At 40.4% G+C, this 20,520-nt stretch overlaps 1 protein-coding gene across 9 annotated transcripts in view; it reads right to left on the reverse strand.

The window, feature by feature from the left end:
* The window catches only part of LOC138012708 (cAMP-regulated phosphoprotein 21-like), a 35,452-nt gene continuing 14,932 nt past the window's right edge, over positions 1 to 20,520 (reverse strand). For 7 of the 9 annotated variants that reach the window (XM_068859571.1, XM_068859569.1, XM_068859570.1 and 4 more), the window contains 14 exons: positions 18,937 to 19,054; positions 17,884 to 17,959; positions 16,955 to 17,014; positions 16,687 to 16,827; positions 15,292 to 15,412; positions 13,978 to 14,085; positions 13,192 to 13,265; positions 10,575 to 10,711; positions 9,265 to 9,594; positions 8,324 to 8,392; positions 7,406 to 7,692; positions 2,963 to 3,909; positions 1,520 to 1,717; positions 1 to 478 (listed from right to left, as the gene is read on the reverse strand). In XM_068859571.1, coding sequence (XP_068715672.1) covers positions 1,540 to 1,717; positions 2,963 to 3,909; positions 7,406 to 7,692; positions 8,324 to 8,392; positions 9,265 to 9,594; positions 10,575 to 10,711; positions 13,192 to 13,265; positions 13,978 to 14,085; positions 15,292 to 15,412; positions 16,687 to 16,827; positions 16,955 to 17,014; positions 17,884 to 17,959; positions 18,937 to 19,054 — 2,646 coding nt within the window. In that variant the 3' untranslated portion in view covers positions 1 to 478; positions 1,520 to 1,539. The remainder of the gene's footprint in view (positions 479 to 1,519; positions 1,718 to 2,962; positions 3,910 to 7,405; positions 7,693 to 8,323; positions 8,393 to 9,264; positions 9,595 to 10,574; positions 10,712 to 13,191; positions 13,266 to 13,977; positions 14,086 to 15,291; positions 15,413 to 16,686; positions 16,828 to 16,954; positions 17,015 to 17,883; positions 17,960 to 18,936; positions 19,055 to 20,520) is intronic. The other 2 variants (XM_068859575.1, XM_068859574.1) reach the window with 1 other exon arrangement.

The raw sequence follows: 20,520 nt of genomic DNA on the forward strand, positions 1-20,520 counted from the left end.
CTTAGTTTCTGCTTACTTGACTTTAATTTTGTACGATTTCTTACAACGAGAACAACATTTGAACACAGCTTAAAGTTACAAGACGTTTCACTAGCCACGCTCCAGAATTTTATTCCGCCGCAATATTTCGTGTAAAAAATCAAATATAAAATAAAAATAAACTTTCCAAGGAGCGGAACCTAAAAACGTCTAAGACGAGAACGAAAAAAAGAACGTTCGAATCTGCGCGAACAAGGCCGCCCATGTGTCTGTAAAGACGAAGTTTAAATTTGGAGCTCGACGGAGAATTTTGTACGCGGTTGACCGCACTGGTCAAGGCCCGTGGACAACCTGGCCAGAACTGAAGCTTGTTTCATTGTGGAAGCGTCAATCCACTTTATTCTAGCCCCAGCTTTTCTGAGATCCTCAAATAATTCATCTGCTTCATTTTCTTTAACTCATTGTAGCAAGCCATACATATGATGAACATTGCCCATTCCTGAAATGAATACACGTGGAAAAAAATGAACATATTTCATCGACGAGTGCACCTCGGCTTACTAGTTTTTGTTTTCAATAGCTCAAAGAGAAACCTGGAATACCGCTGAGGGTAATCACCATCACTGAAATTATCACCATGTTTGTTCTGTACTCATCAGAATATAGCGTTGCTGATTGGTCAATCACGAATGCATAGATAAGTTATGGAGTGAAATGCGGAAGTTACTATGGAAACACAGCCTTGGAGTAACTTTTAATGAGTATATAATAAATAAATAAATCGTATGAACTTGCTCATGCATTTCGCAATTTATGGTTACTCGTGAAGCTTTGAAAGTTCTTAAATTGCACTTTTAAAACATCAAATGTGCTCATTCGCTACTTTCTCAAATCCCATAATACACCTTGCTTACCCCCAAATATTTGCACTCACATCAAGAACATTGATTATGCAAAATTTTGGGGGAGTAAACAAGGTGTATTATGGGATTTAAGAAAGTAGAGAATAAATCAGGAATTTTACAATGACTGCAAAATTCTCGCGCGCTCATTGGCTGGTTTTTGTCAATAAGTGGTCAGACACATAAATTTATAATTTATGCGATATTCACGCGATATTGCTCGCGTCAGATTGAATAAAATTGAAGTTTTTTCTCGTATTTGGACTTCATTTGACCCCTTTGCTTTTTTGTTATTGCAAAAAACAAATTGATGTCAGTTTTTCATGGGTCTGTCTTGTTATTGACAATGAATTTCGTCATAACATTGTCAATCGATTGTCAAAGTAGTCTGCGGATCCACTCGGCTATCGCCTCGTGGACCCACAGCTACTTTGACAATGTTATGACGAAATTCATGATCAACAACAGGACAGACGCATGAAAAACTGACATCACTTTGTTAAATATACGAGAAAGTTCATAAGATTTCCTATACTTTCGGACTGTAATAAAATACCCATTAAATTCTAATTTAGCAAAACAAAATGAGACTCTTTAATTAAAATCTTAAATCTTAAAATACACGTAACTTAACGTACACTTTCAGATCCATTGTTCTTTACTGTTCACCGGCTGTCCGCTCGGATTCGGGGGTTTTCCGGCCATGCTTTTTGCCCGTGTCTTGGTGCTGTCCCCGGGGACTTCCCCTCCGCTCTTTGTACTGTTTAGTTTTTTGTTTATTGTAGGACAGGAACTGGCTTCCGGTCGTGTTTGGAGCCTGGGAAGAGGAGACGAACCTGAGAGAGAAAGCCAAAAATATTTCAGATCTGCGCCTGTCATAGGAGGATAATTTTGAAAGAGGACAGTAAGTGACACAAAGCCCGTATAATATATTTTTCAACAGCTGCTATTTTGGAAGTATTCTAGGATAAATTATTGAAGATTGATGTTCATCAATAAATGAGTTTAAGGGAGAGTATCACGGTATTGCGCCATTCCCGTTACCAGTGCCTCGGATCGACCCAAGGCTCTGGGAAACTCGATGTAGAAGAACATGCGCCGTAGGATTCTTACAGCCAAAAATTGGCTATTTGAACCTTACTGCGCCTGCTCACTCCTCGTGCTAACATGAATGCATCAATTAGAGACGCTTTTGATTGTTCTTCACGAAAACCAATGAGAAGACACCTTGTTTCAGGGTTCCCCAGAGCTCTTCTCTCCCTCAGTCAAGAGAAGATCTCTTGGTCGAGATTGGGTACTGCGCATGTTTTTGACGAAGCGCGTGTGACCGTTTATAAGCCATTCGCGTGAAAATTCCGCTCAGTCCTTCGCTCATTAGCAATTGTCAAGAGAAAATAAAGAGGGGAGACAGGGCACCCTCCATACATGCATTTTCCATAAGAAATATGTCTCAAGTTATTTTTAGATCGACTCCTACGTTCTCCCACGCCGAACAGATCCCAAGGGGATTAGGCAACAGCTATGGATATGGATAGAATGTATTCCAGGTAGATAGCCCACGCTCAGAGAACACATTCCCGACATATGATTGGCTGTTGCCCAATCCCCTTGGGATCTGTACGGCGTGGGACAACAAAGGAGTCGATCTAAAAATAACTTGAGACATTACCTATGGAAAAGGGCATGTGTGGGGGATGCCCTGTCTTCCCCCTTTATTTTCTCTTGTAATTGTTTAATAATCGAAAAATTTTACACATAACTGTAGGCTTATAAACGGTGACATTCGTTACGGTTAGAAAATGCGCAATACCGTGATACTCTCCCTTACAATGGCTGCACGTAGGTCAAGCACACATTCTCCTCGCTTAACTTGGCCAATCAAGTAGTCATTAGACCCTTAACCAAAAGCAGTAAATATGTCGTCAGAAAATGCTCCACAACGCCACATGCGACGTGTTTGAGAAAATTGCAGCCTTGGGGAACGACAAGGGTAACTGAAGGTCATCTCTCCAAGGTTCTACATTGAGGAGAATTTCAAAGATCAGATGCAAAGGGAGTCGAATTATACAAAGTCAACAAACCTTGGGTAATGAAATTGGTTATACTGTCCTCTTTCGCCCGGCACTTCGTATCCAGTCGGGATAGAGCCGTCGACATAAGGCACTAAAGAAGCTGAACCATGCATGACGGCCGATGCTTCAGGGCCGTACACCTCTGTTGCCTTGGGAACCCGCCGATCGACATTGTAAAACCTTCTCTGATTAGGGGGGAACTGGGGTTGAACGTGAACAGCAGCTTGCTGATACTGTGACGATATTGTTCCCGGTTGACCAACCGCTGTTGCTACAGCAACACTTCGACTCCCTTGAATAACGACGGGTAACACTGGTCGCATAACTTGCTGCGTTGTGTGAGGTGAGGAGACTTGTTGGTATGAAGCCGCGTGTGGCTGTTGCGAAGATTGTTGCGGCACTTGAGAAGTAAATGTCAATTGTGCTTGGGGTTGCTGCATATACTGGTTCGTTAGGGCAGGCGAGGCCGTTTGGGGAGGGGTGGGTGGAGTCTGTGAACGGCTGTGTTGTTTAATAACCGATGATGTCACGTCTTTGGAAAGGGTACTGTAAGGAAATTGCTGGTATGGCGATTGCGTTGGAGATACGACGTAACTTTGGTACTGCTGTGGTGCAGCAGTTTGAGGCACTGCTTGCCCAGCGAAACCTTGGCCTTGCAAAACAGGCCTCACTTGAGACACACCAGAATGTGACGGTAACACAACATACTGAACTTGACCTGTCACGCCAGCTTGCGTGATACTGTTCGCATACATAGGAGGGGTGGTTCGGGTCGAACTGGGCACACCCGAGTCCGCGAATTGTTGTTGTTGATAAGAAGCTGGGTCAAGAGTTGCTTGTGGCCCGGACAGTGACATGCCACTAAATTGAGTTGTCACATCCTGATATCCCGTATTTCCTGACGTCGCTGATTGGCCAGATCCTGTCCAAGGCGTTCCCGGCGTGCTTTCCACACCCTGTGTCAGGCAAAATAGGTTAGACACACAAAAAGCTCATCAAGTTAAGAATATTTCAATATATTTCGAAGTTCTACAGTATCTACCTTACCTTTTAGACAAGACCATTTTTATTCTCAATGTTACTTACTAATGCCATCACTATTATCATCCTCTGAACAGGAAAATCGAGTTATTCTTGTTGTATTTGAGTTCTGAGCTCCCTTTCAACTACGCTATGCTAAACTGGTTATATCTGCATAAATCTCGATTCAAATAAATTATGAATTATAAATTAAAAATCAAGATCATTATCATTAATTGTTGTTCTACAGTCCTACCTGGCTGTTCTGCAGTACCTGGCTTAACAAGGGATTAAAAGAAACCTTTACTCTCAAAAGACATGAGCCGACCAGCAAATTCGTTGAGAAACAGAGTGCAAAAAGATATTTTTGTGTGCTTTAGCCAATCACGTTTCTTCTGTGATCACTGGGATTTCTTTGCGCATTCAATGACGAGCGTCACTTCAAAATATAACTTAGCGCTGTCGTAAGTATTTCGCGATTATTCCATCTTGTTCACCTTGAACAACCGAGGGGCGAACTGCCATATATCTGGATTTATAGGATTGATTCTAAAGTGAAGATAAAAAGTGAACGATTTCCTGTTGTATACTCGAGTTGTCGTCAAAACTTTAATTCGGTGATTTCACGTTTTTGTTTTGTGGAGTACGGCAGAGAAATGCACTGAAATGCGTGTTGCACGTGCAGCACGATTACTTTTCCTTCCTTAACCAATGATATTCTTGCTTTGTGGCGGTGGCGGTGGCGCTGTGTGGTTGCCATAGCCGTCCGACTTTGCGAAAACTCCCTGGACAGACGACGAAAGGCTACAGCAACAACACAACACATACTTAATTGACCACTTCCCATAGATACTTTTCAGGACCAATGAAACACAATCAACGAAACGACATAGCAGAACAACAACAACAACAACTCTTAAGAATACCAACTGTTCGGAGGCAACCCAGTTGGCTATTTACAAGTGCAGCTGAGAAGTTGAACCAGGGACTACCAGAAACAAATTCAACCAGTGCGCGTTAGAACGAGTCTAATACTCGGGAACGCTGGATCTCAAGACAAGCGTCCTGACCACTGGGCCGCACTGCCTCCATGCTTCACCGTGCGACACGCATTTCTGTACATTTCTTTATCGTACTCCGCGAAACATCAACTTGAAAGAACCAAATATTAGTACTGACGACAACAGTAAGTCTGTCACTTTTCATTTTAACTCCAATACAAAACAGTTCCATGCTTCTTCCATATTCGACAACGGGAATAAGATGGAATAATTACTAAATTCTTACGATAGCGCAGTCATGTTTTCCCCAGCCGTATTCTTTTTCTTGCGAAAATGGACAATAGTACTCGTATTTAAATTCCAAGTCCTTCGAATAATTATAAAGTACACAGACTTAAAGGCCTGGCCAAACGCTCGCAACATTTTCATCATTTTCAACGCAACATGTCAATGTTCATGTGCCCCAAGCCCCTAGCGCGCAAGAGATGGACTATACTTTGTGTATACCCCTCAAAGAAAACTAACCAATGAGTGAAGGCGTTAGTTATTAGATTACGCCAATATTCGGCAATCGTCGAAAAGATCAAAGTGCCGACCCTAACGCGCATGCCCTAGCGCAACAATGTTGCTTGAACGTGGCCAAACAAGTACAACATCACGCAACATCCAAAATGTTGCGCGAGAAATTTGACCGTTTTCAAATTTGATCCAACATCATCCAACATGTTGCAACATATCGCAACATGGTGGCCAAACGTATGCAACATGTTGCTTTGAAAGGTTGCGAGCGTTTGGCCAGGCCTTAACAATGACTAAAAGCATTGCTGCCCTCACGTCATTCTCTCCAGTCCATTGACCTTTGTCGACCTAAACCAGTTGTAGGCTTCTTCAAATCTGAGACTGACAGTGGCGAGGAAGTGGCCAAAGATTTCGGATCACTTATGTGCGAGCGTGGTAATGCAAATGATAACACAACAACGACAATATATTCACCATTAAACTGAATACAGTCTATTTTTCCACGACAAATTCTAACACAAATGCTCGTCCGCATTGTTCCTCGTCAAAAATGTTAATCTCATGGAAATTCCGTCGAGTTCTTTGTATCGTGCCATCAACCCGTCTCTCAGGACTGGAGGTCGGCCATGGAGAGCTCAAATGAGTTGTTAACCTCATTACCCAACGACAAAGTCGACGTAAGCGCCACCAGAGGAAACCTATTCGCATTAGTGTAATGACTGGATTATACCAACTTGTCCCGCTTGTGGTCATTGTGCACCAAATAACCAGAAATTAAACTGGTAACGGCCGTTTTTTAACATAAAGACGCATAATGCGTCTGGACGACTTCTGGGCAATTTCTTTTACTGCATTATGCGTCTCAACGAAATAAATCGTTTAGTGCGTCTTGTTGACCCACTAAAGGATTTAGAATGCTTCTCGCGCCCGTCTTTTTATAGGACGAATTAAACGGCGAACTAAAAGGCACATTAAAAGAAATTGCCTAAAGTCGTCCAGACGCATCATGCGTCTCCAGTATAAAACCAGCCACTGTCTTGTGTTCACGAAATAATCTTCATATATTTCACGACGTTGTTTGGAAAAGGACGGCAAAGTATCAAAGCAATACGAAAGTCAGGGGCAGTTTTTGTCATCACTAAACTGTGTTCGGTCCCACTGGTAGCTGAAATGTGGTCGCTCATGGAAAAGTTGGGATTCGGGGTGAAGGAAAGCTGGGGTGGGGTTGGAGAAAAGCTGGGGGTAGGGGGTGGAGAAAATACGAAAGCGCTCCCTGATCTCATCTGACCTAACTGACTGACACTTCAACTAAACTCTGATCAAAAGAACATGGCAAATTTTCATTCTTGGGTAATGCTCCACCATGTTAAACGTAAACCAATGAGTTGACGTGTGGGATTGCGTTTCTAGTTTTTGTGTTTGGAAAAAACCCAAAACACTCGAAAACATGAATCAAAACTCCTCTAAACTGTCAGAGAAATGAAGAAACTCTTTATTTACCTCGCTTGTTATTACAACAATTCAAACTGATCTTTTCCCGTTAATTGCACGGCCTCAGTAATTTAATTTTTCTCAAAACCTATTTATTAAAACTTGGGATTTACCCGGCGAAAGAAAAATATTTCAAAAGGCGACGAAATTGTCTTATCCATTCTTAATTCTTCGAAAGTATATTTTTAAAAAACACGACGCACGAAATCAATGACTTTAAAATGAAAACAGTTATCTACCTACTCGACTGCCTGATCTGACAAACTTCTGCTTACTGATTACTACAATAAAAATACATCAATCAAACTCACGCCAAGAGAGCTCCCGACGCTTCCTAGAGCTTTCTCAAAGAAAACGAATTGAAATCTCTCGACAGGGAGTATATCTGAGGGGAGATTGAATACTGACAGGGAAAACTTACACCCTGTTGCTGTGTGTACGGTGCCCGGTTAGCGGACGGCATAACGTACACGGGCTGCGGCAGGCCAACGTACTGCGGCATCACTATTTGACCCGAGCTCTGCTGCTGCGACTGCTGCTGTGGTTGCTGCGGCTGCGCCACCGCGGATGTCTGCTGTGCACTTTGTACTGCAGACCGTGCTGTGGAGGATTGAGGGTAGCCTGGTGAAGAACCCGACTTGACCATCACTTGCTGGTAGGTTGGTTGCATGACTACCGGATTTCCATCAGCTCCAAGCAAGGGCGAACCTATTGCCGACCAAATATCAAAAGCAGTTTTTCATCAATTGAGACCTTTAAACATTTTTTTTTGCTTTGACTTTTTATTTCCATGCTTTGAATACGCTCCTTAAAATGTTGAACTGATTTCTCAGCCAATTCAAGCCGCCAATACTTGTTGTATTAAAACTTTTTCAAAATCCGTCAAAGAAGGAAATTTTATGATCATTCTTTAAAAAGTCCAAACAGGAAACTAAAGTCTGTCAAAAAGTAACACCTGTTGCTGTTATCCCACAGAGAACATCTAGCTCTAGTTGCTCTAAGGCCCGACAACTTTATCCAGTTGATACGTCACTGTCTAACAGTTTTAATATGAACAAAGATTACATCTGCTGACGTAAAAGTGAATATGCACACTACAAACACATCTAAAGGTGTGTACGAAAACATGACTTGACCACTGGAATAAGTTATTCTGGCCTTTGAACTACTGGGGCCAACTGGACAATTCTTTATGTGGTTCGCAAGCTTTATTAGCAAAATTAAGGCGAAAATCGAACGACACAAATTCCCATATTCTTAGCTTCAGTTACTCTGTTGATCTTAAACTGACTGGTCAATCGAAATGGTGCCATGCAAAAGAAAGCGTTCTTTGCCGTACCGTTACTGGGATTGATAAGGATAACCCCTTGCTGCATCGGCTCCTGAGGTACTGACCACATCACACCACCTGAAAGTAAATCGAAAGTTTCAATACATGGCAATAAATTTTCACATTGAGCGGTTTTCAAATGAGTGTCGTTAAACCAAAACCAAAGTAATTACTTTGACCAATCAAAAAGGACGGAGACAATCCAGTAAACCAATCAAAACTCGAAGTAATTACACGTCGCCAACACAAAGCGCGGGAAAATGTTCACGTGGGAACCACAATTGGTTTTGGTTTCACTTCTGATTGGTTGAAAAAGTGGCGCGGGAACCTTGAACCAATCACTGCGTGAAGTAATGCAAAACCAAAGAAATGCGCTAATTACTTTCGACACTAAAAACAAATTGCGATTTTGAGACGGAATATATTTTCTCCCAACTAGCCGTCAATATAAATGTGGTATTGCCGTCTCAAAATCGCAATTTGTTTTGTATCGCGATCCATCATTTACAAGGATAAATAAAACTGTAAACTAATTAACCCGCGCCTGATCGAAATTTCAATTCTTTCTACCTGCGAAACGTATTTGTTTGCGTACGTCAGCAACCCAATTCAGTGCAACGACGTTAATTTCGACATAAGAACCAATCACAGGCCGCAAAAGTGAGACGGCAATACGACGAAATATTGACGGCTCGCGCATAGGCAAACTATAAGAAGATTGCGATACTCAATTGAAAACTGCTCTATAAATCCAGAAATGCGTAGCATTTCCAGCAACAACGGAGGGTCAAGGTTAGCGTTATTTTTAGCTTAGGGTAAATGCAGCAGTTTATCAGTACTTGAGGAGCCGCATTTGGGAGACACTTTTGTGACGTTAATTGCCTGAAGGTGGGGAGAAGAGCAAGAGGACAGTCAAGACTAAGACATCTAATGCGCAGGCGTAAAATTACCCGTTTGCTGTGATGCTGAAGCACCCGTTGCTGCTACGACTGGCACCATGTTTTGTACCCCAGGGGTCGCCGTCTGTACAGGGACCATTTGTACCTCTCCAGAGGGAAGATTGTGAGCAACAAACGGAACCCCTTCCGCCACCCAATAAGGCAGAGGCGAAAGAACAGTCTGCGAGCTGGGAGCGTGACGAGGAGCTACTCTTTGGCTTCCAGCGGAACCTCGGCGCGCAGGCTGGGAAACATGCTCAAAGGCGGAGGAGGCACCCACGTTGCAGAATCCAGGGCTACTTGCTGATCTTTGAAATGGCTTGCTGGTCATGATCCTTATACCTATGATAAGACAAAGCAATGAACACACCGATCCGTAAAAAAAGTATTCATTTAAGCCATTGAATACAGACTTCAACGATCAAAGCAACAATACACCACCACCACCACCATCATAAAAATAATATTAATCATAATGAATGATCATAATCAAGAACAGCAAGTCTCAAGCTAAGATATGTGAGAGCACATTTGCTCTACTAATTGGAATGAAACAAGACAGTTCAAGATGAGATCTAAAAGATCACTATTGACTGACGTTTCGACAACCTAAACGGAAGTCATCTTCAAGGTCAAGTGATTTTTGTAACGTCAAAAGATTCTATTCTTTGATTGCACTCACGTGATAAAACGGCCATGTACAACAGAAAATGTAGCTTAAGTTTTGCATGATAATACAGTCAAATTCCCAAAAGACGTTTTCGCTTTTTTTCTTTTCACCAACAAACTCTGGTCGGAGATGTCAACGACAGAAGCTACAAAGCTAATTTGCTTCCGAGAGCAGCTGCCATAAACGAAACAATGTTTGCACACGAATAGAGTTTATTTCCCTGTGGGTTAGTTGAAGACGACGACATGGAAACCGTGACGTCATCTACACGCGTTCTTTTCGTGGCGCACCTTGGCAATAGCATTTTATTTTTGAAATTCGCGTAATTTCGGTAAACCTCATGCTAGTCATTCTGTTATCCGCAAACCGGAGCAGGAGGAAATGAAATACTCCCAAAATAATGCGCTTTAAGTGGCATGAGATAGGAAAGGGAACTCATCAGCTTGCTTAACACACTCCCTTCAATATCGTTCAAACAACGCTCGAATTTGGAAAACAATTTTTTTTGTTTTCGTCCACCAACATAGCATCTCCCAAGTAATGTGCCAACCAGAGCCTCATTGGCTGTCGAAACAAAGGGTATTTTGTTCCTGTGGTTGGCACATTCAAGTAACAAAAGCAACGTTTGTCACTCTGACAGCAGCACTTTTACCTGTCGAACTTGTAGCAGACCTGTCCCCTGTACTAAAATCCATTTCTTCGGATTTTGATTTGCCTAATTTGCTGATGGAATTCCTCTCTGGAGCTTCCTCAGCGGTAAGGTCGGTATCAATGTCTTCACCATCCTCCCTTAAAACAAAAAAGTAGAAAACAATTTTTGTCACAATATCCATTCATTCTCATTTCGTTAATCAACACCAGCCTTAATATAAACTAGCAGTAATCAAGGATTAGTGAAGTGAGTTCGATTCCTGTTTTGTCATCGACAAGACACTCGTTTGGCATTGCTAGACGGTCACCCAATCAGGTGTTAGGGACTTAAAATATCTACGACGACGGCGACGAAAATGTCACTTCAAAATATAGCTTTGCACAATCATAAGTGTTTCGCGGTTATTCAATCTCGTTCACTTCGCGTAACGTGCGCGAATTATCACCACGTGCACCACGGATTTTAGCAAGTATCTTAGCGGTCCTCTGCATAACGACGACGTGAAATCACCAAATTTGAGGTTTTGACGACAACGTAAGCATGCAACAGAGAATCTTTCATTCTCTATTGCCACTCTGAAACCGCTCGTTCCAATTTATTTTTAGGATATTTCGCCCACATTGTAGGACGTGAACAAGACTGAATAATCGCGAAAGACTTCTGATAGAGCCAAGGTATATTTTCAGGTGACGTTTTCGTCGACCGTCGCCGTCGTAGATCTTAAGGCCCAATGAAGGAGAGTCAATGATGGGGTCGCACAAGGGAGTTAAACACTTTTGTTAAATCAAGTTCTATTGTTCAGTGTTCCCCTAGGGATTCAAAACACCAGTGAGTTGACGATAGAGTGGTGTCAACACTAGTGTTACGCTGTGTTTCTCTCAAGTGTGACCGCAAACAATATCAAAGGGGAATTTAAACACTATGAAAGGCGTGGTGCCTCGGGGCACGTGCAAATGATCTATCAATCAACCGTGGACGCAATCGAGCTCTTTATGCAATAAAAAGCCCCTTATGGCAATGTGTCCGTAATATGTCATAAAACGTCATCTGTCGTTCTTTGTTTTTTAATCCCCTGTCCATTTTTCTCCCGCTAGAAATATCTTTAAATTGGGCTTTCGTCGCTTTGTTGCTGTTTGTTGATCGCCATCTTGGATGATTATATTAATCAGTTGTGCTTGAATGAATTTGAACAAAAGCAGTGCCGTAACGAAAACGTCATTTATCTGACGTACATCGTATGGCATCACGATTGATACCCAAGGACCATCCCGCGGAACTAACGCCATTAGAGCGCGTTCTTCTCGAACGCAAATAGTGAAAAAGACCGGGACTAATGAATTTACGTTGGGACTATAGACCTCTTTCATAATGGCGGCCAAATAAAAAAAATTCTTTTGTTTTAATGGTAATGAGCCTTTCTAGCCTCGCTGCGACGAGCAAATTAAAAAATATACCACAAATGCCGCTAAGTAGCTCTCATTTCAAAAGACCTTTTTAGCTTGTACGTTTTGTTTCCCGTTTCAGACCAGGAGATATTACTGTAGGAAACACTTTATTTCAAATGTTGACTTATGCATGTGCATACATGTATCTAAGCATAACTTACGAAAAAAAAAAAAAAGAAAATTCGCTTGAGAACATCACGTGGTCTGTCTGGAATGGGAAAACAAAACGTACAAGAAACACTCTATGAATCTTTAAGGAAGCCCCAAGTGTTAACACCAGCCTGTCTAACGAGTTTTCCAGACCAGTAGACTTCAGACTGCCCAACCAAATTATACAGAACCAAAAACATGCACCAAATGCAGCAAAGGAAAGGACTGAAGGGGTAGTTTCTAAAGAAACTGTGGTGCTGCGTCGGTGGGGAAGTAGTATACAAAAATTTGGTTTTATCAACGGAGTTGATAATGTAAATTGGCCACCGTACAGAGATTCTAAAAGCTGACGTTTCGAGCGTTAGCCCTTCGTCCGAGCGAATCCAAAGGAAAGGAAAGGACTGCTCGGGAGTTTAGCTGTGTGCTGGTTTCACACATGCGAAACTTGACTACGCAAGGAAAATTGTTGCTGAGAAACTTTTTAGTCAAAGAACCCCACAAAAAGGTTGCATGGATGGTTCTACGAGGTAACATCTCAATGGAAAACTGACATCACTTCAATCATAAGGCGCATGCGCAACTAGCTCCCGGGAAACGAAAGGAAGAGGCTATTTTTTCACCAGATGGGTTTTTCATAAAATGTAGCACTGGTATTTTGAAAAGTCTATCAAATGACGGCCTTATGAAATCGTAATGGTGAAATAACTTCTTGTGAAATCCATGCTCCAGATTTTGTGTCAGAATGCTCTCATATTGTTGGGTTAAAAATTTGTGAAAAACAGTTAACTCGCTGAGTTTTTAGGCAGTTTCCGTTTTGGTCACGTGATTTAACAAATATGCTCGCGAGTTGAACCAGTCAAAGGAATGTTAACTAGAAAACACTCGGCAAAAAAGAATAACTGTAAAGTTGAAGGGATTCGAGAATGACTATTTGAAGGGGTCCATAGGAACGGTTTGGTTGTTAAGAGCCACCCCCCTTAAAGCTTTCCCTTTGGACCAACAAGAAGATTTTTTTTGTTTACCTTTGCAGAAGTTGTGGCATTGGTAAAATATCACCATCACCTTTGGAAGACTGTGAAGACTGGGATGAAATTGACTGCCATTAAAACAAAAATAAAAGGAAAATCTAAGTGCTTTATCCAAACTGTTCTTACAAACTGAATTGATAGCAATTAGAGGTTTAATAGTAACTAAACAAATATTATAATAATTGAAGGAAGAAAAGCACTGGACTTTGGCCTCTCGCTGGACAATCACTCGTGGTCTTACGAAAGGATAAAGTATGTTTTGTAGTTTCGCCTGCATATGGCAAGACTGAAGTCTCCTCAGATGAGGACTACAATGCAACCAGGAGAAGCGTCCAAGAACTTGTGTACAAAACGTGTGTACGCTAAATGCGAATGCCCCCTGTGGGAACTCTGGATTTCAAGTGTGGCTCCAATGACACTAACCCTTTCTTCCCTGCAGCAGCGCCCAAAGACGAGTAAAATCGTCTGGTGTCAGACAGTGCACTCTTAGGAGAGGGAGGCCTAAGGACCAGTTATTTACACAAAGACAAGTCTAGATCACCTTCTTCAAAAATCATTTTAAAGCAAGTTGCTTCAAGTACGTAACAAATGAATTTCTTTTTTGCTCTTGCTTCCTCAACTCTGTTTTCAACAATGACGAATTTTTGTAAACTAGGAATGGCCAAAATGAGAATAAAGCTGGAATGTGATTTTGGCGAGCAGTGTCTGATCTCCTCAAAATAATTTCCCAAATGACTTGGGGTCGCGCTTTATTTAAACGAAAAGGAAAAAAAAACTCACATCCTGATTAAAAATCCTTTCTCGTGCTTTGTGGTACTCCTCTTCTCTTTCTTCAATTGATTTGGAGCGTTTATCCTCCATAGAATGTACGAGAACTGGGCTATCAATCTGAGAAAGGAAGATGCACAAAGTTTTGGTGATTCTCTCCTTTTAAAGACAACTTTAGGAAGTGCAGGTATTCATTGCTATCAAACCGCAAACAGGGAAAATAATTATTACGGAGTACTGACTTATTTTTGGTCACTTATAAATGTTACTCTGCCTTAAACCAGACAACTTCACTCCTCAATGGGGAACTCCTTTACAGTGAAAGAACTCGCTTCCTAAGATACCACACAAACTACTGTATGATCCAGCAATTCCGTGGGCAAGAAGAATACATGAATGATGCGCTTTCCTGATTGATTTGAGCACTAACCAGTACCACAAACACCCCCAAAAAAACTTTATTCGTGGTTTGCGCAAAGTGGACAAAACCGTGGCTGTTCCTTAAATTCAATGCTAAGCTTCAGAGAAAAAGACGTACATGTGTATATGGGTTACTGATCAAGCATGAGGTCAAGATGGCTGGATATTGGCCAAGTTCTTTTTTGGCACGTTGATGGACCGAGACGAAGTTGAGTATGCTCAAATTAAATAAATAGTTCTGCGTGGATTGATACAAAATCGGACTCTTTAAAGGAAGCAAACTCATGCTGCAACACCATGCGTTGTGATTGGCCAGCTTCAGCCCACTTTATCAGGTTCTGGTTAGTATATTAGGTAATCATACGGTTTCGAATTCAGTTAGGAATTAATTTGCACAAGTGAGCTTTTTTGAGAAACTCACAACTGCAAATTAATTCCAAACTGAACGAGAAAAACCGTTTGATCACGTATTATAATTATACTCAACAAAATGTTGAGTTTCTCATTGGTCAATAATTAAAACTTATTAATAATATTTATAAACATTAAAAAATTTGCATAGAGGAAGTACCGGAAGATCTTATTTAAACCTTTTTTAAAGTTTCCACACAAAATTTTTGTCAACATTTTATGTGATATCATTGGCTTAGAAAATTTCCTATTGTCTTTCAGTCAAACATAATCCAAAATTTCGATGTGTAATTTGCACTGGTGTTACACTTGAACTGCTCCACTCTTCGCCAATCAGAATCAAGTAATTTTTTCCATGTATAATTATTATAATTTGTATAACAGTCTGTCAATGGTTGCCCCTAATAATCGACTGCAGCAAAAACTAAATGGTAAAAAGTTTAATTTTATGGTTAAAAATCAGTACAAATTTGAAATGTAGGAAAAAAATAATACTTTTGGAGGTGTACTGTCATCTGAAGGTGTATTCTGTCTCTTGAGGATCAGTCTTGGGACAGCACTTTCTAAGTCCTCTGATTCTTCTCGTGGTATTAATTCTAAAAACCTGTTTTCAGGTCTGGAAAAAGACAACACAATTTGCAATTTAATAATACATATATAATTATAATAATAACAATAATAATAATAATAATAATAATAATAATAATAATAATAATAACAACAATAATAATAATAATAACAACAATAAAAATAACAATAACAATAAAAACAATAATAACAATAATAATAATAATAATAATAACAAGAACAATGACAAGTTATTTAGCCAAGCACAAGTGCTCTACTAATTGGGGAGACTACAAATCAACTGAAATCAGAACAAATCAAATCAAATGTTGGCTTTTGAGGAGAGGGGAAAACTGTTGTACCCGGGGAAAACCTCTCAGAGCAGAGTAGAGAACCAAAAAACTCAACACAAATATGGCGTCGAATTCGGGAATCGATTCCGGGCCACACTGGTGGAAGGCGAGTGCTCTCACCACTGCGCCAGCCCTGCTCCCTAAATAATGACAATGTTCACTATTATTTTCTTTAAAATTCAGAGGCACTGGTTACAGAACATTTTAAGTAACAAAAAAAGGAAATTAAAAATCAAGAATTTTCATTCAAGTTTATGTACAAGTTTCCAACGCAGTCACATCCTGTCTTGAAAATGACAGCCAGAAAATTGTAGGAAAGGTCATCTACCGGTTTGTTTTACAAAAATGCGAGGCCCATATTTCTTCCCTCTCAAAAAGGAAGAGAGGAAACTTTCATATGTGAAATATATGTGATCTGCTAATCGCCCTTTCTCGCAGTCGGAGACTGAATTACTAAGGGCGCAGCTCAACGAGGTCAGGCCGAAGGAGCTGTGCTGTCGGCTAGGCGCTCGGCCCCTGAACACGACCCATGTATGACCTCGGAGCACAGCACCACAGCCTGATGGAATAGGCCGGGAGTCGATTTTGAGGAGGGAGGAAAACCAGAGTACCCGGAGAAAAACCCTCGGAGTCAGACGACTCGAGGCCAGAGTTGAACCTGGGTCACAGAGGTGGGAGGCATGGTTGATGACCACTAAACCACCCTGACTCCTCCTTTTGGCAATGTCTTTCCATTGACAAGTCATATAGTTGTCAAAATTTGTCAGTAGGGGAGTATGACTGAACAGTAATGTTGAGTACCTACAATGGCCATTCACACTCAAAACATTGTTAACCCCATCTAAACTTTCTGCAAGGAAAACAACCCTGACTGTTTGTCATTCAACAGTGCATTACAGTTTGTACAACTTAACCATGACATTGTAATGGTCTTGCAATGCACCTTTTAAAAGCAACAACTTCTACTCACATTCTCGTATTTATTGTCTTGTTAATTATGACTGATTTTCCAGTTTGCTGATCAACATTATGGTCCATACCAAAGTACGCAGCGACTCGATGCACAATCATGCGATGATATGATGTCATTGGTGGGTAATGAAGAAAAACTCTGTTGCCAAAGAAATGAAGCAGAGCTTTGATAAACAGGAACTGGATAATTGATCATTGCAAAAACTCAATGCAAACTCATGATAATACCTGTCAAGTAACAAACCAATTAAAGATGATCTACTCACACTGGTTCCCGGATAAAATTAAGAAAATCCTGTTCCAGTCTCATAAGAAATTTTCTATCCCTGGAAAAAAGAAACATGGGTTTTTGTCATTTGGCTCAACCACTTCTAATTTCTTCCCAATACTCTGAAGATGGCATTAAAATACCCTGGTAAGTAAGTCAACTTTCCTGGACAGTGTTTGCAAATCAAAGACTAATCACTTTGTTACTGTGCAAATCCAAAAACAGTGAACACTTTGATTTGATTGACACTAATTTTCCCACAGCAACCAATCAGAAGCAACATGAAACCACAAACTAATTACCATTGCAGGTTGCTGTTTAGTTTTCTTGTGCTATTTACAGCATGGTTTTTGGATTTTCACAGTAAAAATTGCAAGCTTATCTTGCTTGGTACAAGTTCTCAACTAAATAAAAAATTAGTTGCTAACTTGTACCTACACGTAGCAAGATAAGCTTGAAACTTTACTGTGAAAATCCAATAATCATGAACACTATAAATATCACACACAAGAAAACTACCTGCAAGGGCAATTATTCTTAAGTTATTATGGAATAAAATGAAATAAAATAAAAAGGATTTCAGTTTGACTTTGGCCCAGTTCATTTAAAATAAGGATTAATTCATTGCATTGTATGATAAGGAGATCAAAGAGCAAAATAATTGAAGCAAGTAACTTTTTCTGCCTTTTTCTGCAAAAAAAGTACTTCAAAATATTAACTTGAGCATCAATTATTGCTCAAAACCTGGCAAAAGTTTTGAACAGAAAATGGCAAGCCACTTGCACAAAGTAAGTATTAATGAGTATTAATGGTACCCCATTTTAATTTTCAAATTCAAGTGTTGTCATGAAATTCTTGGTCATAGAAGGCTATTAATTTTTAGCTTTGCATGTAACACTTACGTGCAAAAAGAACTTAAACATGTACCTGGGATTCTTTAAAGTTTTAATAATAAAATCATGCAGATCTGTCCCAGTAGAATCTGTATATTCAAATGAACCATCTGCAAAAATGAACACAGGAACTTATGATGAAAACAGGAGTGTTCAGATTGGTGCAGCAGATAATACATGTATTATTGCTACAACAGGTTGCAAAATTGGTGGGCCACTTCCGTTAAAAAAACGGCTTTTCTAGCTACCAATACCTGCCATATCTACAATTCCCACTTTTCCCACTCCCTCTCCCCCTTTTAATGTTGACTGTTTAAGTTTAAACAATTTTTTGCATTGCTAGCAACAACGATAAGGGGGGCTGCAGTGTGGGAGATACCAGGTAAATTAATAACGCTCAAGAAGGTGAAATGTTTCCACTAAGTTTGCAACTTGTTGTAGTGATCCAAACAGGAATCTTTCTAAAGCATACAACCCCATGAAAACCTGGTGAACAAGGAAACTTCTTTTAAATCTCAAGGCAATTTTGAGAAGTTCATAACAAGTGTCTGTCTTTCTGGCGAACAATGGTCAGTTTGGAGACAAGCACACAGTGCTCTTGAATATCTTTATTTTTGTTTTGGACAATAAGTGACAAATCATTATTGGCAAGAGTGACTTGATTAGGCCCTTTAACTCCCAGTGACCAATTACACATTTCACTCTGTTCAATGCTAGCCGATTTTACTCGTCAAGAGGGACCCCCTAGGGCCTTAAAGGGTTATTTAATAAAGTTTTTTTCTTAATTAGCAACTGCATTCCCCAGTGGTTTTCCTCTGGAATTAACTCTTTTAGCAAGACAGATGTTGTTTACCTTGCGTGAGGCTCATGGCTAGATTGCAGGGTTGACATATACCGGTATGTAATATAACATGTCAATTTTTATGTAAGTGAATTACCGGCAATTTTCCTGCTAGCTACCGGTGTGGCAAGCTCCTGAATATTTCTGTCACCCAGCTTCCACTAGGCAAAGCAGTTGTTGAGATTTGGCATCAAGTGCCTAAATCTGGACACGAAAAAGAACACCTACATCTACCTGGACACTTACCTCTTGACAGCGAGTGCTGTTTAGAGGCTCTTGCAAGGGATTCAAGTCTTGGCGGCAGTTCTCCAGCTATACCACTATCAATGGAATCAAAACTGGTATTTTTGTAAGGTTGTGTGACCTAGAAGCAGAGGAAATATAACAATATTACTGCAACTTTTAAAACTGAACAAAGTAGCCGAGTCCCCAAAACTCACCACAATTTTTTCCACTCGTCTGGCTAATAAACAAAACTATATTGGCTACAACGATGTGCACTATCCCCATTAACTTTTCAAATTCCCAGTTTAGTATTGTTACAAATACCTGTAAATTGTTATGACAACTCTGGCACATTGACAATAATAATAATTATCTTCAACTTTAAAGTTAAATAAAATATTACTTTTCAGGAAGTAGTTATCTTATATTAATAATTATTATTTTAAGATACTACTTGATAATGCAAGCGGTGGCTGCGAGGCAGCTGTGACAGCAAGAGCAAGAATTGGCTGGGTGAAGTTCAGGGAATGTGGAGAGTTGCTGAACTCAAAACGGTTCTTGCTGAAGGTGAAAGGAATGGTTTATCAGAGTTGTGTAAGAGTGGCGATGTTATACGGGAGTGAGACATGGTGTCTGGGGGAAAATGAGATAGCAATTTTGAGCAGGACTGAGAGAACAATGGTGAGAGCAACGTGTGGTGCAAAACTGATGGAGAAAAAGAGGGAATGAAGGAAACAGTGGTTCAGATGGCAAAGGCAAATGGAGTGATGGAGTGGAGTGGGCATGTGTTAAGGAGGGATGATGGGCATGTTCTGAGAAAAGCGTTGGAGTTCGAAGGGAAGGGCAAGAGGAAGCGAGGATTACCAAAGAAGACATGGAAGATGCAAGTGGAGAAGGAGAGCACAAGTGATGGTTTGGAGAAAAAGGACACCGGCATGAATCGAACAAGATGGAGAGTGGGAGTTAGAAAGATTGCTGACAAAGTGGGGTAAATCCGGCCACCCCCATTTATGGTGATAAACCAGGATCAAAATTGGATTGATTGATACTTCCTGAAAAGTATTATCTCTTTGAAAACTTTAAAAGTTTAAAGATTCCATTTGTACTTAACCCATTCACCCCTAAACCGGCCTAAACTGGCCATACTTAGTATTTTACTCTATCTAACGCCAGACGATTTTACTCGTCAATGGGTTAAACTTAACTCACAACTACAGTGTACATGTAGTTCTGCCTTCTGACACAGATTGAAACATTTTGCTTCCATTACGTGATCTTACCATTTCAATCATGTGAATACAAAGTAAAATTCGGCAACAGAATGAAACAGAGTAAACTCTATTAAATCTTACTTAGGAGTCAATGTGTTAAAGGGGACAGTTCTTGAGTAAATGTAGGCGTTCTTAAAGAGGGCAAACAAATTTCCTTTATAAACCACCATGCAGTGTCCAGGGGTTTGTTTTTTGAAAGCCCCAGAATGTTTCAGGCTTATTTCAGGTGCCATAGTTCTCGCTGAATATTGAAAAGCAAGATGTTTTAAGCTATGAAACTTGCAATTAGCTTGCCCTTTCCCATCCTGAAAGAATGTTGAAAGACAAGATTTTC

The sequence above is a fragment of the Montipora foliosa genome, chromosome 8, assembly GCF_036669935.1.
Source record: "Montipora foliosa isolate CH-2021 chromosome 8, ASM3666993v2, whole genome shotgun sequence".
NCBI classification, from domain to species: Eukaryota; Metazoa; Cnidaria; class Anthozoa; order Scleractinia; family Acroporidae; genus Montipora; species Montipora foliosa.